Source organism: Rhamphochromis sp. 'chilingali', assembly GCF_963969265.1.
Source record: "Rhamphochromis sp. 'chilingali' genome assembly, chromosome: 20".
NCBI classification, from domain to species: Eukaryota; Metazoa; Chordata; class Actinopteri; order Cichliformes; family Cichlidae; genus Rhamphochromis; species Rhamphochromis sp. 'chilingali'.
In genome coordinates, this window is record NC_137947.1 from 7,540,892 (window position 1) to 7,558,670 (window position 17,779).

At 43.0% G+C, this 17,779-nt stretch overlaps 1 protein-coding gene across 1 annotated transcript; it reads right to left on the bottom strand.

Moving 5' to 3' along the window:
• Nucleotides 1–804: 804 nt before the first annotated feature.
• Nucleotides 805–16,733, bottom strand: ikzf1 (IKAROS family zinc finger 1 (Ikaros); the record flags this gene model as incomplete). The annotated part of the gene is given in 9 exon segments (XM_080869356.1): nt 805–1,642; nt 2,071–2,205; nt 2,634–2,759; nt 4,077–4,244; nt 5,724–5,993; nt 11,667–11,780; nt 11,954–12,007; nt 16,458–16,679; nt 16,682–16,733. Coding segments are annotated over 9 exon segments (1,833 nt in total). The 3' UTR covers nt 805–950.
• Between the last annotated feature and the right edge of the window lie 1,046 nt (nt 16,734–17,779).

Below are 17,779 nucleotides of genomic sequence, written 5' to 3' on the forward strand. Positions count from 1 at the left end.
TTGCAAGCATTAAGCTCCCTTCAACTGAGGTCAACTTCGTTTTCGTCTCACGGGTCAAACAATTCTTAGCCATCAGGTATAAAACAGAAAAGTCCAGGAAAACATTTCCCTCTGATAACACTAAAAATAGCTTCCAGCAGCAGTCATGGATCAGATAACATCATACACATTTAGTACAGCCGAACTGAAAAAGAAAAAAAAATGCAGCTTTGACTACTCTAAGAAACAAACATCGATCACTGTAATAAATACAAAAAACAGACAGGCATGTAAATGTATAAATAACGTGAAGGTTATTACAAACACAAGAGCAGGTTAAAACCTTACAGGGGAGCTGTGGGTCTATCTACACTGATTGTTACGTTACTGATTGTATTTATGTTACACTGGGTTTGCCTGCACTGGAAACAGCCGCAGAAGGAATTGACATTTTTTCTGTTATTCAACACAGAAAGGTGTCAAAGCAAAAAGGATGTAAATCCTATTACTTTAAATCTTGAAAAAAAGGAGGAAAAATAAGACCTTTTTTTATATATATATTTACATACACAGGTGATGTGTATTTATGAAGTACTGTTCTTCATTCCTGTGAGGAATGAAGAACAGTACTTCTTTACTTTGTTTTCTTTAAAAAAAAAACCCTAAAAAAACAGAATAGTTCGTATCAGAGATGAAGATCAATGTTTTTAATAGTTGTATATTTATTTGTGTGTCAACAAACATGCATACCTTATAAAAAACACACAGACATTAACAATGTATTTTACATGATGTATTTATATTAATTTATTGCATGTGCTTGCCTGTGTGTGTGTGTGTGTGTGTGTGTGTGTGTGTGTGTGTGTGTGTGTGTGTGTGTGTGTGTGTGTGTGTGTGTGTGTCTGTCTGTCTGTGTGTGTGTCTGTTCTATCCTGTGAAAGTGTGTATGTGTGTTCTCTGGTCGATGTGGCTCAGTAGCGATGCTCTCCTCGTGTTATGTGAGAGGAGAACTCGTATCGATCTTGACTCCGGTGACCGCAGAGGTTGCACTCGAAGGGGTCTCTGAAGCCGTGGCAGCCCATGTGAATGGTGTACATGACGTGGTCCAGGAAGAGGACGCGGCAGTGTTCGCACCTGTACGCCCTCACCTGCTCCCCGTCCGCTGTCACTACTTTGAAGCCCTCGGAGGCCATCTCCATGGCCCGGATGGTGTCGAACTGCCTCTGTTGTTCCTCCTTCACCAGGGGAAGCACGCCGTTCCTAACCCCCTGGGTGATGTGGTTGGTCAGGTAGATGAGGCCGGGGGCTGCTCCGGTCGGGCGATCCTCGTTGTTGCTCTCGGTGTCCGTGGAATCCTGGCCGCTGTGGCTGGGCGAGCCGTCCTTCTCGCTGGAGGCAGACTTGGAGTTGGAGAGCAGCAGCAGGTTCTCGGCCGCACTGTCTTTGGCTGACAAGCCCGTCCCCGCGTGGGCCTCCGTCGCCGGCTTGTGGAGGGGGTAGATGGAGCCGAGGCCCACATCGGAAGAGGAGGTCTGGACCAGAGGCCGGAGCGACTCGGCGCCTAGGTAGCTGATGGCGCTGTTGATGGCCTGGTCGATGACGTGGGGCTGGATCAGCTCGCTTGCTCCTCCGTCATAAGAGAGGTCCGACAGACGTTTGTCACCTGAAGAGAAGGAGAGACAGAAGGGCAGGGTGAGGTTCGTACTACGCTTACACACTTTCACCTGCATCCTATCATCTCACCATCTTGACACTGAGCCACTGAGTCTTAAAATGAGTCACTTCAGTCTACCTCTTGATGTTCTATTATTCTCAATCTTTTGATTGTTTTTTGCTTTTTGTGTGGATATGAATCGCTTAAATGTAACATGTCTATGCAGAATCAAGGTAATATTTCAATGTAGTCTTTTCCAGTGACGATTAAGCAAATAAAAGGTGCAGTCTGTGATTAGGCTGCACTGCATAGAACCAGGCTTGCAGAGAAAAATGCAACCCCAATGAACACAAACAGTCACAGTTACACTTTTTTTTTCTTTCAGCAAAAAACAGCGAAATTGTATTGACACAAAAGAAGCAGATTTCAGCCCTTACCCACAAACTTCTGTGGCATAGTGCTCTTACGTTTAGCTACATTATTAGCTAGTCTGTCTAGCACCAAGGCTCTGTCAGATCCCATCTGGCTCAAGTCTTCCCTCTGCTCATTCTGGTTGCTTTCTTCCTTTACTACTGGAAAGCAAGACAGAGAAGTAGATTTTAGCGTCAAAGTAACTGGAGTTTGTCCTGCTGGCACAAGCCTGATGGTGGTTTTCTCACAGAGCACAGAGCGGACTATTCTGACACACGTGAAGCACTTGGTTTACGAATATAACATTTGCTCATAATGATCTGTTTTCAGGTTTTAATGTAGAGCTGTACAGAACACTAAGTATGAAGTGTCTAAATTTATATAGAAAAAGAAACTGACTTAATTAGCTCGGATACCTACACGAGCCTATATTAAAATGGAAATGTAGCCTGTCTTGTTTTTTAGCAACAAAGACAGTGACTGTGATAGGCTGCTGTTCTGTGCACAGTTTCCTGCATCCCGTGCTTAGGATAAAGTAGGTCATTAGATCTGGGTGAAAGTTAAAGCGCACGCCTCGTGAGGCACCAACCTGTGTAGATGGTGTTTTGCAGTCCCATACACTGGAGGTAGTTGTGACACCTCTCTTTGTGCTCTTCTAGAGAGCTGCGCTGCTTATAGCTCCGCCCACAGTAAGCACACTTGTGGGGTTTTCCAACTGCAAAAAAAAAAATTACATCAGTGAAAGCAGAGCAGTGCAAAACTTTTTTTATAAATAATTAACACTAAAGTAAGTTAAATGGCCATTTGGTTCCTTCTTGAAAGAACACAGGAAGGAATTGATGTAACGAATGCATTTTGAGCAGATTAAGAACAAGATAAGGGCTGATTAGGGATCTGGCACAACCAGTGGTAAAGGGGGAAGAAAAGAGCACCACCTACAAAAATGTAAATGACAAACAAAAACCAAAACAATTTCTGGGAGGCCCTGTGGAAGAACTCACAAGTAGAAGTTTATGTCTTAGGATGCCATAAGCTCTGCTGCTGCAGATAGTGCTGAGCTCATGTCCTCTGTATTTATGGGTAACTCAGGTAGCAACTTAGTGTAGAGTGAACACAGTGCAAACTGAAACCTTATGATGGAGAGCAACATTTTTTATTTTTCACTAAGAAAATATATGCTGACAAATACTGATGATTTTTGCTATATTTTTAAATACAGAGAAAAAAAGCCATAAACCTAAATTAAAAAGTGCTGAAAATTAAATCCAAAATATGAAAAAATCTGAGGAAGGGGAGGATTTTTCTGCCCATACCTGGACAGACAAACAAAACAAACTCAAATGGCCTGTAAATGGTAAATGGCCTGTACTTGTATAGCGCTTTACTAGTCCCTAAGGACCCTCATCCACCCATTCATACTTGTTTTGTGAATGCTCATAAAAACAGCTGAAATTAGTTTAATGCATGCACTTTTTATTTTTGCATGCTAAAAATAAGTGACTAGCGTTTTTGGTTTTTTAAGGAAAATAATAAGCCTTTTTTTTTTAACATATATTTATATTTAAATACATTCCTTTTACATATTAGGAGTTACATTACTATGATAACAGTATTCTATGTCTTTAATATTATAAGTCCAGTTGTCTCCAGTTTGAAAGCTCTCCAGGCTGAATTTATATGATTACAATTCAGCTCAATAACCAACATATATCAGATGCTTTAATCTTTCTCACTTATTTTTTTGTAGGTGCTGTTACATTTACGTTGTAAAATGACACAATCGTGATTGTTATCCCTCCATTTTTCTGACAAACCCTTCAGAAGGAGAATTCTGTTTACACCCAAATTACACTAACACGTACTTCTGCAAAGCATTTGAAAAAAAAAAAGTGACACCATATCTACACCCTGTCAACTTCCCTTTACATAGTCCCGAGCTCATGCTGCATGTGCTGCAGAAGTTGCTGTGCCTTTTGTAAAAATCGTCCAACATAAAAGTGCAGAAGTTTTCAGCGGGGGTGACCTTGCTCACCCGAGTGTGTGCGTAGGTGGCCGGTGAGGGCGTCCCTCCTGCGACAGGCGTAGCTGCACAGGTGACACTTGAAGGGCTTCTCCCCTGAGTGGAGCTTGATGTGACGCAGCAGGTTGCCCTTCTGGGTGAAGGAGGCGCCGCACTGGGTGCACTGGAATGGACGTTCTCCTGAGGACGAGAACAGACAGAGCAGACACACGTTACTGCAAAGATGTAAACACAAGGAAAGAAAGGGCAGGGGGGTGGGACAGAATAACTTGTATGTTTTATTGGCTTCTAATTTTCGGATTTTATGGATCGGATCAGACAGTTTGTTTCATTTTTAAGCTTTTCCTTGAGTGCACTAATCTGACTGTGTTTGTTCCCTCCCTCCACTGACAGCAATAAAAGTCTTTGTCTTTTCTGTGCGGATGGAAAAGCTGCGGGGACGCGGGAGGTCGCCGCACTACAAGCCGGATGATGCAGCGTCTCCGGGGCGGAGAGCGATCCAGCAGCCTGTGGGGAGGGTTTCACAGCAGAGTGACACTCCATCTCTCCATGCTCCCCCTGCCCCACAGACTTCTGGCGCTCTGATCGAACAAGAGCCTTTCAGACTCAGCCTGCCAGCTCCGTAATGCACCATTGCCTAGGTCAATTTGATCTGAAAATCTCATTTTTTCCTCTTCTTCGTCTCTAAAATAAGAGCGGCACATCACAATGCAAATTCAGCCTCATTTGAATAAAGCGAAGGAAACACTTTGTGTTGAGAGCCAGTCTTCCTGATCAGCGCTTCTGGAATAAACCAATATCCATCCTCTCCGAGTGTTGTGGCATTCTGTGAGAACGTTTTAATATGGCTTTCTTTTTTTTTCAAAGCCCCCCCCCCCCCCCCCCCCGTAAAATAAGAGTCACCAGTGAAGCAGCAAAAATATATAAAAAAGGAAATTCATTAAAAATGCATTTCAGGAGCAAAGACTCACCACAGAATATTTTCTATTTAAATAGGAGGCACTTCATTATATCTTTTATTGTACTTTCTTTTGCATTTACATTAGTCTACTGTTCCTTTCTTCCATTTTGAGTTTCATTAGTTTCTAAAGCCTGACAGTTAAGTGCCTTTTTCACAAATGTTCCCCACCACTGGTTTGGCTCCATTACAATAGAATATCAATTTTGAATTCTGAAAAACTTTTAATAGCCAGATAATTGTCACTTTGCAGAGATCCCATTTAATTGCTGCAGATATCCTGTTTCTCAACTGAGGGTATGTTTTCTTTGGACCAAGTTTGTCTCTGCTACTTTATCACACAATAACCTGATCAGTTGCTTGTCACGTGGCAATTCAGAGACTGTTAGATAAACAATCACGAATGCTAATGCTACATCTTGAAGTCTATTTCATGCACGATATTAGGCTCTGCACGCACACAGCCAGATGCAAGCATGCTACAAGTGAGTGTGAGGAGGACTGCAAAAGAATTTACTCTCAGAGAGTGTGTATGTGTGCATGGTGACATTGCTTGTGTTTCTGATAAGAATTTATGTTTGGCTAAACAGGCGGAGGAGCCACAGCGCACACCTCTCTACCCCTATATCCATCTCCTTTATACTAACAGTGAACATGGGTGCAAAGGAAGGGCAAGAAGTGTTGCAGACGGCGTGGCTTACCAGTGTGGCTTCGCTTGTGCACCATCAACACATTGGGGCCAATGCAAACTATCCCACAGATATCGCACTTGAGCTTCCCGTTGGGCAGCCGGATACCGCCGGCCGAGGAGAAGGCCTTGGCTTCGGGGCTCGGCTGTGAGCCGTTCACCTTGGCCCCGGAGGCATCGATCACGCGCAAGTCTTCCGCGCACTCCTCCTCCTCCACACCGTTCATGTCACAGGCCAGCCCATTCTCCTCATCACTGCGAGCCTCAACTTTAATGTTACAGGCTGGAAAAGAGGGCAAGGGGGGGCCACGGTTTAGAATACGAGCATTTTTGTTTCTTGCATGATGTTAAATACTAAAGATGGGCAATTTATCAGTGTGATATTGATACTGTGGCATGAGAAGTTAGAGAGATGTTTATCCCAACACTGTGTTTTAATATTCCTACTTTTTTTGCTTTTTGTATAAAAAACCATGATGCTGAACTCATACTGGGATTTCCAGCTATTAAACTGAACTTTACTGATTTTTTAATTTGTGACAAAATATACCTGGCTTTATTTGAATTTATTCATATATATAGAGATATTTTTTTCAGTGGAGCTCTGCACATTCTGTGTTTACTCCTGTTGGAATAAGCACCGTAAGCTGTAACACAGAAACTGCAACTGCCCTAACTAGGGCACCAACAGCTTTGTAATAGCAACTTCCTTTAGTGCACGTTTTCTTGTGAAGAGGGATGCTGCATCAGCCCTTCAGAAACTTTCCCTCCTATTTCAGACATTTTTTTTCTGAATTCACATTAAAAGGCAAAGCTCTTCATAAGGGCACACAGGTGGACAGCATGTCTACTCTTTGAGGATGTCAGTGAGGAGATGAAGAAACGTGCCGATCATCTCACACCATCACACTTTGGTGAAGCAAATGACAGCAAGATAAACAGGAAACAGAGACACAGGAAGCAGTGCGAAACTAGGGACACGCGCGGTATCTATCATAGCAACCGAGCGAACAACACAGATATACAGCCATGTGGCCTCTTCACACTCGTATTCATTTGCAAAGGTCTTCGTGTCATTTTGTACATTTCTAGCTTTTTAAAGTGCCGAAAGAAAATTATACCCGAGCGATCAGCGCCTGCTCTTATCTTATCTGTAGAAAAGCTTAAAAAAAACCAATACACACTGTAGCGTGTATTTGATGTCCAGTGTTCCAAGGAAAATAGAAGTGCCCTGTGCGATTAACTCTCAGCCGCTTCATTTTCCCACCAATGGACTTAAGAAATATTTAAGAGAACTGACAGATCATGTAAGTCCCGCAGCTACCAACCTGTGGTTTGCATGTCACAGTGACAGCCTGATTTCCCCATGCCTCTACCTCTGTTTGTACAACTGAAGAGGAAGAAGTGGAAATCATGAAATATAGGAATCCATGGAAAAGGGGAAGCTTCACAAAGAGGGCCTGTCTAACTGAAATACCAAGAATTATGGAGAAGTGACAGAAAGGGAAGCATGGGAAAGGAATTGTAAAACAGCCTGTAACTGAAACAGTTTTTTTTTTCTAATGCAGGAGTGTTGTTTTCACCGAGAGTCACTGAGGGGGCATAAATCCCCTAATGTACATTTTCCACAGAGGGAAGAGTGAAACATGAGAACTGAGTAGGATCACGAGATGTTGGTGATCATCCCTTTTCTCATAATCTGACAGTCCATACCCACACTTTTGAAAACAATGTGTTTATTTATTTATTTATTTTATGTCACATGAGAAGTAATCTCATCTGTTAAACTGCTGGGTTTATTGGACAGACTTGTATTTTGCTGGGGAGATAAGATAAAAGACACACCAACATGCAAAGAAAGGAAAGAAACCGTTTTGCTGTCTATAAAAAACAAAAGTGTGGTTAGAATGCTAAACTGGCCATCATTTATGTTACATAACCAAGTAGGAATTAGGGGCTACACAGCATTCAAAATGTCCTTACAATGCACCACAGATGAGCATGGCATGTAAGTGGGGATTGTTCTGTTATTGTGTTTAGTTTCAGTTAGGAGCTCTCTGTTTTTACAGACGTTTACGACTTATTTTAACGACTATTTACAGACATTAAAGAAAAACTATAAAATCTGTTTCACCCTCAGTTTGATCAGTGACTTAAATTAGCTTCAGTCAAATATGTCAACCATTTATCTGTTACTTGTTGCTATCTTTCTGAGTTTTCAAGAATCAGCTGTTTCACATTATATCAGTTAAAATAACAACTGTCCTTGTTTAAGTAGCTTAACATTGCTGCTATCCACTAGCTATTAGCTAGGCATTTAGCCATTAGCCTGCTCAAACTTGATCTATTAGAACCATTTATTTGTGGGTTTTTATCAAAATTATATAAGACATTTCTCCCTTGTTTTTATCCATCAAACTGTTAACCATTATATTTAGCATTAGCTTTAAGGTCTCCTTCTGGCTACTTTTAACTATAATCATTTGTCCCTTAATTTTAGCTAGCACTTTTGATCATTTATCTGTTACTTTTGGATAACACTATGTAGTTCTATAATTTATCTATTACATTTAGGTAACTAATTGAACAATTAACCACTACCACAAATTTTGGTTTATCTGTTGGTTATGGCGTTCCTAATAATGATTCTGTTACTTTTTAAGCTAACCTTTCTGTGACAGCTAACTGTGTAGCAGTTCCAATTTATGTACACTCTCAGCAAGTCATGTTTAGGTTATACAATGTGATACAATTAATTAAATTTAAAAAATCAGTGAGATAAAAATAAAAATAATCTGCTTCTGCTACTGGAAAAATGTTTGAATTTCATGAATGCAAATGCAGCAATCCAGCAGTTCCCCTGGTAAAGTTAACTCGTCACCGATTTATGGAATGTTGTTGCTAACTGTCTTTACAGATACAAACAGAAATCACAAGCTATGAAGCCATAGTCATCTTTTTTGAAGATTTTACGTTTCATTTATTGCAAAGTGTACATCTATGAGGTTCTCACTTTAACCACTGAGGGTTTTTTTCTCATTGAAACAAAACATTTACATGACTATGTGTTAGTGTAGCTTAGCTGTAGGGATTTTTTTGAGTTATGAATTTGCATTTGCATATCACAGAACTCGAAAGCAAAACTCCATAAGTGGCTATACCACTTCAATCCTGCTAATTTAATTTATGGTTTTAGCCGCAAAACCTTCAACTGCCACAGCGTAGGATAATTACACTGTTTTTAAATGTCGATAGACATTGTAAAAAGTACATAAATTACGTGCACATTAGCTTTTGAAAGAATTCTCTACCCCCCCAAAAAATACAGAACTGATCCAAGAATAACGCCTTTTCACAGTGAGGCAGGTGTACAATTTCAGGAAATGGTTGATACAGAGCGGGTGGAAAAAAATGTGTTTATCTATTATCATCTAATACACCAGTGAAGCTTTGAGATTATCAACTAGCTGGAGCAGAAGGGAACCATGAACACTGGGCTGACACCCACTTCTCATGGATATGGGGAAGTTGTGACTAAATTGGGAATAGGAAGAAAGCTTTTGCTTTACATCTTGTTTGTCATGAACATCACACATCCTGATTTACTCATTTTGGGAAGCAAGTGTCAGATCACAGTAGACAAACAAAACAGGTCTCAATAAAATGGTTATAACCTGATACGGATCTACTCCTCACACTACAGGTAAAGAAACAGCACGCCCTGGAGCAGTGACTGGAAAAATAATTAACAAGTAAAATGCTAGAGCTTTAGAAAGGCATAAAAAGAAAAAATAAACTAGCTGCATTGACAAGGATGCATAGCGGGTAGGAAGCAACACAGCACTGTGCTCTGCAGCGTGGAAACACAAGGAGCCACTGGAGGTTCCTGTTACTGAGTTGTGCTGCTCTCACTGCCTGAAAATAACCCTGTGTGCAAAGTAGTGGAACCACAAGTGTTAAACCACGCCAGCAACACACTGAACACAACTTGCAGGAACACCAAAAACAGCCTGCTTTTTGCCCTCACACGTTTTTTTGTTTTTTTTCGTTTTTTGGGGGTTTTTTTCAACTCGCCTCCATGCTTTCGGGAACTAAACCGCTCAGTCTCCTTCTCAGTCTCATGTCTCTGACATAGCCGAGGACCTATCTGAATCACTGAAAATGAAAGCGAAATCATTTCACTGGGATGTTGTGAAGGTCATCTTACAGTCTTGTGACTTTAACAGAGTCTCTGGGCTTATGTTCGGTGTAAGAAACACAAGGCGGTAAAAACGTTTCTTTCACGAAATGGTTAAATAGGCGTCACATATTAACCTCCCTCGTGCGTGTAGTCATACATGTGTAGCTTGTACCACAGCGAATGTGCGCCAACAATGACGTTCCCAGGCTATAAAGACTCACTTGCAACAGGAAATAACCTGGGTTTCGAGGTTTTAAGCTTTCGATACTTTGAGGTCCCATGTCCCACATATAGTCCCCTCTTTTTTCACTAAAGAGAACTGAGCAGCACATGATCCTGGGCGATAATTATAACTCATTTGGGCTCTTATCACTGAGGCAGTGATGCATAGATGTACCAGATACTTGCACTTCCCTTCTTTCTTTCTGTCCCTTATATAGACACACACTCGTGCAAAAGGATTGAAAAGAAACTCGCACGCAGAACATAAAGTCATACACCCAGCTGCACCTTCTTTCCCTTCTTTACAGGCTGCCAATGAAAGTCAAACATTTAGATAATGCTCACGACGACCATTTCCCATTTTTTTCGGTTGACTAAGACGTGCATGTGTGATGTAAAACGTGGTTCCACACACATCCTCCGTTACTCGGCTGAACACGTGTTGATTGTTTAGACTCACAGATTCCTGCCTGTGTCGGGTTCAGCACCTGACAGCTCAAAAGTAGGAAAGAGAGAGCCTTTGTGAGTAAGCAGGTGTGCGACCTATGTGGTGCGGTGATGCGCTCTCCGAGCTTGGCCCCGTTCCTGAACTCTTTATCTCCAGGAGTGTTGAAACTGCCTGATGGCAAGTTCTTCTTAGGAAACTCTTACACATCCTATTTCAGTTTCCTCTCACATCTTATTTTTGACTGTGCGCTGCTAATCTTTGCCGTTATCTGGATGTAAGTGGAAAAATACTGATAAGATGGTCAATTTTGAGCCATTCCATTTTGTCTTTTTTTTTTTTTTGCATTCTAACTCCTATATGTGATATGTGAAGATTTCAAGTGATTCATTCAATAGGTGAAAGTATGTTTTGGACATTAAAAAGGCACAATACACACAAAACAACTATGCTGTTTGTCCTATGAAAGGTGAATGCTATGTCCGGTTATCTTGCTGTCATATAAAACCGATCAGCCTTTAATGACCAGTAAACATTTCCTGTTTCACAAACCGCCCATGTTAGGAGACTTGAGATAAACATATGTCACTGATGTGATTCCCCCTTGCATTCTCCATCCTGATTTTCACCATGAGATTCCCTGGCTTGCTGTTTGCAAACTCAAATCAAGGCCACATTAGCTATTCCTTAAGATTCAGCTTATTAATGACGTGCCATGGATCAAAGGGATTTTTTTTTTACCTTTCCTGCCAATGACCTAAATGTGTCTCTTTGCAGCTTTAAATTAATTTTTCCAAGGGATTTGGAACAGCAAATATCTCCCACTGGATGTTCATTTGATTAATTTTATGCTTTTTTTTAACATATATGTCACACTTTTGATCCTTACATTACTTTCACTTATCGCTTTACTCTGATTTGGATGCTTTGGGAATGATACGTCTGACTACTGCTGGGAAGGGCACTGCAGTCGTTTAGGCTTGTTTTTGATTGCCGCTTCATGGGATATATTCAATACATCAACATAATTTTGCTATCACACACTGATTTTTTTACTTTCATTTTAATTCACAGAAGCAGCGGTGACGGTCAGGCTGCGCTTGAGTTACCTTTGTCCCCTCGGTTGTTCTGCTGCTGGGTGGAGCCGGCTGACAGGTCTTCAGGGACAGCCATGGGCTCTTCTGCCTCCTCGGACGCTTCATTGGCAGGGGGACTGTCCCTGTCTGGGGTAGAGACACACACCAGCAAACACCCATCACTCACTACGCAACCCCCGCGACATGACTCATTCAGGGGTAGCAAAATTACCTCTCCGTCCTGTAAGAGCCTGTTTGTGGGCCTATTGTATCTACTTTGTGCATTCTACAGCTCAATCATGCAGTAGGCGAGCTATTACCTGGCATCTGGGCTATTTCCTGGGCCTCCTCTGTCTCCATGCGGTGCAAGTACTCTAATGGGAGAAAGATAGAGATGTAGGTGCGTGTAAGTTTAATCAAGTGCAGGCGCAGAAAACAACGTTATAAAAATCTAGAGTGGAGTAAAAGGGTGTACTTCTCGGCGTGACTCCATAACCTCACTGAGATCGCTCTTGTCACAGCCGCAGATACACCACTCTCCCTCACATTACATTACAAAGAATTACAGACATTTTCATTACAAGTCTGACAGAAAGACGGAGCACGGAGAGCAGCTCGGGCCCCGGCTGATGGGGGCCCTGACGGTAGCGCGGGGTTGCCGGGAATAGGCTTTCAGACCACATTTGTTATTTATTGTTAATTTCCTGCCACATAATCATCCCAAAATGCAAACTGACTGCCGCAAAATTAAGCAGAAAATTAACTGGCCCCAGGTCACCAGGGATGCGGGTGTTTGCCGTGCCCAGCTGATCGGCGTTCGTGTTCTCTCTAATTTACTGAGCATGCATCGCTGAGCCCGCGGCCTGAGTGCAGACACACGCAAGCCACAATCAGAAACAAAGAGAGGGAGGGAAAAGAGAGAGAAGAAGAAGGAGATGAGAGAAAGGCTGCGAGACGTGCATGGAGAGAAGTAGATGTCTGTGAAAGGGCAAAAAGTCAGAGGAAGGTGCAGAAAAAGAAAAGAGACAGAAAAGCAGGCAGAAGGACCGAGAACTTCTCTTTATTTATTTATTTTTACACTCCCCCCCACCTTTTTTTTTAGCAAGAAGAGGCAATCGAGTCCAGAAGCGCTCCTCCGGCCAGGGCTGCATATCTGAGGAGTCACCAATGCTCGTGGCCCCATTAATAATGGATGGCCCTCAAGCCTGCAGCAGATGGGCCCGACAGCCTCAGCCCCAGCTCCGCCACTTCAAGAAGCCCTTGGTGGGGCCGCTGCCCAGTCCAAGCAGCCACACAGGGAGAAGTGAAGCTCCCGAAAATAGCGAAACAAACCCAGGGGAGAAGGGGAACCTAGCCCTTCCTGTTTTACTGACAGATGGCTCCACACATTTGGAACAAATAGTGGGAAGCAACGGGGCCGCTCTGTCGCAACGCACAAGATTCTGCGGAGTCAAGTCAGGAGCTCAAAGGCCTGCAAGACACTCAGGATGCAAGTGCGAGAGGAGGGAGAAAGGGTGGCGCGGGGGGGGGGCATAGGTCACTGGTGCAGATGATTTGTTCAGCATAACACGGTGGTGTTGCGTGTTACTGCGCCGAGCGACGACTCGGCAGCGCCGTTCCTCAGCATCTGGAGTTTGCAGGTCGGGGGCAGAGGGAGGTGTATTCTCATGTGCCCTTTTTTTCTGGGCAGATGGTGAGAGGGGAAACACGGATGTGTTGGCGGGGGGGCTTTGACAGAAGTTTAGAAAAAGGAGAGAGAGTTCCTACATTCAGCCACAACCCACTTGCGTAGGCATGTGGAAAGTAAAGTGCATGTAGAATATTCAGGAAATTCTTTTTTTTTTTGTTCAGAACACTCATGGCACTTTTTCCTTGTGTTTACCGACAGCTCTGTTTTTACTTTTAGTGCTTCTACTTTAACATACTTTTGGCATTTGGTGATCATCAAGTTAAGACTCAGACTGAAAGTAGAACTTTTTGATAAAAGCCGGAGCACGACTAAAACATTTCCATCTAACTATCCAGATTTATTAATGATTCTCCTTCTCAAATCAGAGTGAAATTATTGTGTGTGTGTGTGTGTGTGTGTGTGTGTGTGTGTGTGTGTGTGTGTGTGTGTGTGTGTGTGTGTGTGTGTGTGTGTGTGTGTGTGTGTGCGCGCGTTGGCGTATGAGTGTCAAAGTGTATGAGTGTACGAACTGGGGGCAGGTGGAATCTTTCAGGCGGTGAAATAGGAGTCAGAGAAAAGACTTCTAACACAGAGCGCAAAGGGGGGACTGGAACAGTTTTGGTCGGAGTACGTCAACTGAGGAGAGGCAGGAAGAGGCTTGTGGGTTGACAGAATTTTCGGTCCTCCTCCTGTGTGTTTGCACGTGCGTGTGTGTGTGTGTGTGTGTTTGGTGGATGGTTGTGGCGGTGTGTCGCTGGGGGTGGGGGTAGCGAGGTGCAAAGCTACACCAGGGAGCAGGGTGGAGATGAGAAACACACGAAACCGTTAACAGATACTGAGGACCACACCAGCAAAGTCTGGATACCCTGGAGAAAGCTGACACAGTGGCGTGTCTGTGTGTGTTTAGATTAATGCACAGTTAAAACAAACTGAAAATATGAAGGATTTTTTTTTAAAGTGACACTTCTTGAGAGTTTCACTTGGAACTTTCTACTGATTAAACATCATAAATATGACTGAAGGCCCAGTATTTTTAAAACAAGTTTATACTTATAGGTTTTGGTAGCAATTAAATATTTTAAATAAATTAAACTATATCTGCAGATAAACAGCAGTGCTGTGACACGGCTATGTGAATGCAGCTTCATCACACTTCGCCTCACATCAGGAGCCCCACTTTGAGTGATTTCCTACTCATACGCTCCACTCAGACTTTCCACTTTTAACTGAACAGTCTGAGTGACAATTATCGAAAAACATCTCAAATAATAACGATCCGTCCTGTGAGTTTTGCAATAAGTAACACCGCCGTGGGCGCCTTCTTATCAATAACGAGGAAAAGAGATGATCCCACACTGCCAAGCAACGTGGCGCGCGGACACCTCTGTTCGTGTGTGCACGCAGAGATGCTCATCAGTAATTCATGAAATGTATGGGTGGAAGTGGGCAGATAGTGTTAGCAGATGTGTTCTGGGAGTCTATCATTGGAGGAGGGGGGTGGTGGTGGTGGTGGTGGGAGAGCAAAGGTGCGCTGAAGAAGAAGTTTCCTTCATTTGCATCTGACACACTTCACTACTCTGCTATTCAGACAGTACAATCATTTTAATAACTGTCTGTCTTCCTCTAACCCCTCCACCCCCCTCCCCCTTTCACACCCCCTCCTACTTCTGTTTCTACTGACAAGAAAGATGATGTATCCGCAGACAGATTTGCAGCACTTTCAGCACTTCTCTTTCCAACTGAGCTATGAAAAAAGCCCTATGTGCGCAGGTACTGAGCTCCGTTTACAAGTTCAGAAATCAAAAATGAGTTTTCTGCTATTTTATTTGACTTTTCGCGTAGTTTATTTATTATCTTACATTTATTGTTAAAGTAGATAACTGCTTTACATTTGCGGAGAAATATATTTTTTTCTGCTTGACCGTAAACTTGAAATGTGTTAATAAAAAAAATAGGACACATCAGAGAAAGATGCTTTCCAAGTTTAAAAAAATTTAATTAATGCCAACTTATTTTACGTCCCACAAACGCCACTTTTAAACACACGGTTAATTATAGTTAATGAATAATAATTTAGAGAAGGGTTAAATATATATATTTGAGGAAACTCAGATTTCTTGGACTTCTGTTTTTTTATCGCGTTTAAAAAGAAAAAAAAAACCCCGATCATTCCCCCCCCCCCCCCCCCCCCCCCCCCCCCATCTCTTCGGCGGTGAATCTTTCAGTTTTCTGCCTGGGCGTTGATGAGCAACTTTTTCACCTTTGAGCGTCAGCAGCGTGAAAAGTTTCATCAGTCCTGCCTGTTTTCTTCCCTCCACACAGACGCCTTACCGGCTAACCGAGACTGCGGTTCGATTCTGAACAGGCCGACACAAAGATTAACGGAACGAGAAATGCTCAGAGCGACTGATTTGTGTGTAAACTCGAGCCGCTTGAGAGCGCGTTTAGTCGGTGCGTACTGATTTCCTGTTTAAGCAAAAACATGTTCGCATTAGTTTAGGCCCCGGTCAATTTTGCGCTTTCAACAATTTAAAGAAAATTATTTCCTGAAAAAAAAGTTCATTTTAAATATCTTAATAAACTTGAGGCACTTTTAAAAAAAGGGCCCTAAAGTTTACAGAGTGCGCACATCTGTTGCAACAGGTGCCGTAGCCGAAGAGGGAAAAACAGTTAAACGAGTTAAAATGATAACGAGCCCCGAGCCGATCTGTATGAATTCTTAAAGAAAATGTGATTCGGATTTTTATAGAAGTCGAATTAATTGGAAAATAATTTATCCATATTTCCCAAAAGAGAGAGAGAGAAAAAAAGACGCAAGGAAAATGGGGAACATTTCCCTCTACTTCCCTTAAATTGCTGCACGTAGCTTACAGACACAGACAATGCTTTAAAAACAATATATTTTCCCCGATATATTACTGAAATACAGTCTTGTTATTTAATCCGTTATAAACTCTGTGGCAGTAGAAAATTACGCGCATCAAACGGGACCTTGATGCTGAGGCGCACCTGCACCGAAACTATAAGGAGAGTCTTTTCCAGTCAGGCGCAAATGTCTCCTAAACCATTTCACTGCCATCGAAATCACTTTAGAGGTATTGGCCTAGCCTTTGAGGTGAGAACCGAGCTGAAATGTGCGGTTGAAGTCACTTTACCTGCTATTCCTTGAGTTTGCAGTATGAAGTTCTTCCAACTCTCCCCGGCTCCATGTGCAGAAGGTCGCAGCGCCGCGGCGGCCCCATGGAGCTGCGCCCTGAGTCCCTCCCCTCTCCACTGCACTTCCTCGTTCCAGCCCAACATGACTATGTCTCTCAGCTCGGCTGAGGCATTTTGCTTGCTTTTATCCACAGTCTGCAGTGGGGAGTCGGGCCACCGAACCCCTGGCACTTGCTTTGTGCCGTGCCAATAAAAGCTGACACCCAGTAGACCATCACTGGCAGCCATGCATGAGATGGGATGAGGCGAGCGAGGAGAGTGGACCATTCATTGTTTATTTATTTCATTCACACCGAAGAAGCTGATTGGGGTTGGGGGAGGTGAGGGGGGGGGGGGGGGGGGGGGGGTAGTGTGGGCTGGAGAGAGGGGGAGGGGGGGTTACTCCTCACTTGCATATTGGACAGCTCCCCTTCTGTCACCTGTTCTGGCACTCTGAAGCAGTCCATGAAAATAACACAAGTGTTTCCCATATAATGAGCTTTTCTTCTTCTTCTATTTAATGTTTCATCCAGTTTGCTTCCCCCATCCCCCCACCCCCACCTCTCTGTGTTACCTCTAGCGTCATAGCCTCCTGTCCTGTACCTTAACACAGCACGAATGAAGCGTACACAATCAGGATTACGTCTGAGCCTGAGCAAACAGTTGCATCTCTTAACATTAGCCTCCTTTATTACTTCCTGTTTTAAAATACGTGTACAGTAAGTGCATCCTCTCTCAGTCCTGCAGCAGATCATCATTCAGATATGCATTAATTTACTGAAATGTGGTTTTCCCTCTGGTTTCATGAGCAGGAATCTACAAACCAACACTGGGCCACCGGCTCCAAGTGTATCAGATGTGTTAGTTTCAGATGCTGCCACTGCTGCCAGCATTCACATTAAAGTCAATCATCTCAGTTCCAACGCGGCGACAGCTCACATGCTCTCAAAGTCGAGCTATCACATCTTACAGTACGGCGATAACACACACGCAACTGCTGCCCGGTGACAGCCGCACACACCATTATACAACACTGTACTTCAAAGAGGCTTTCTGGCCTACAGTTTGTTTTATTGCTAACCTGTGTGGCAGCTTCTAAAGCAGCCCTATAGGTGACTCCTGAGCGGACTGCCCACAAATGGAGTCTGAATTTGTTCAAATAAATATACATTTTGGACTGAAAATGAAGAAAATTCCAAATAAAACAGGAATTGCACACCGCCGTCGACTTTAAAACTCAATTTGAGATATGTCCCGTCACTAGTATCTCATGGTGGAGCTT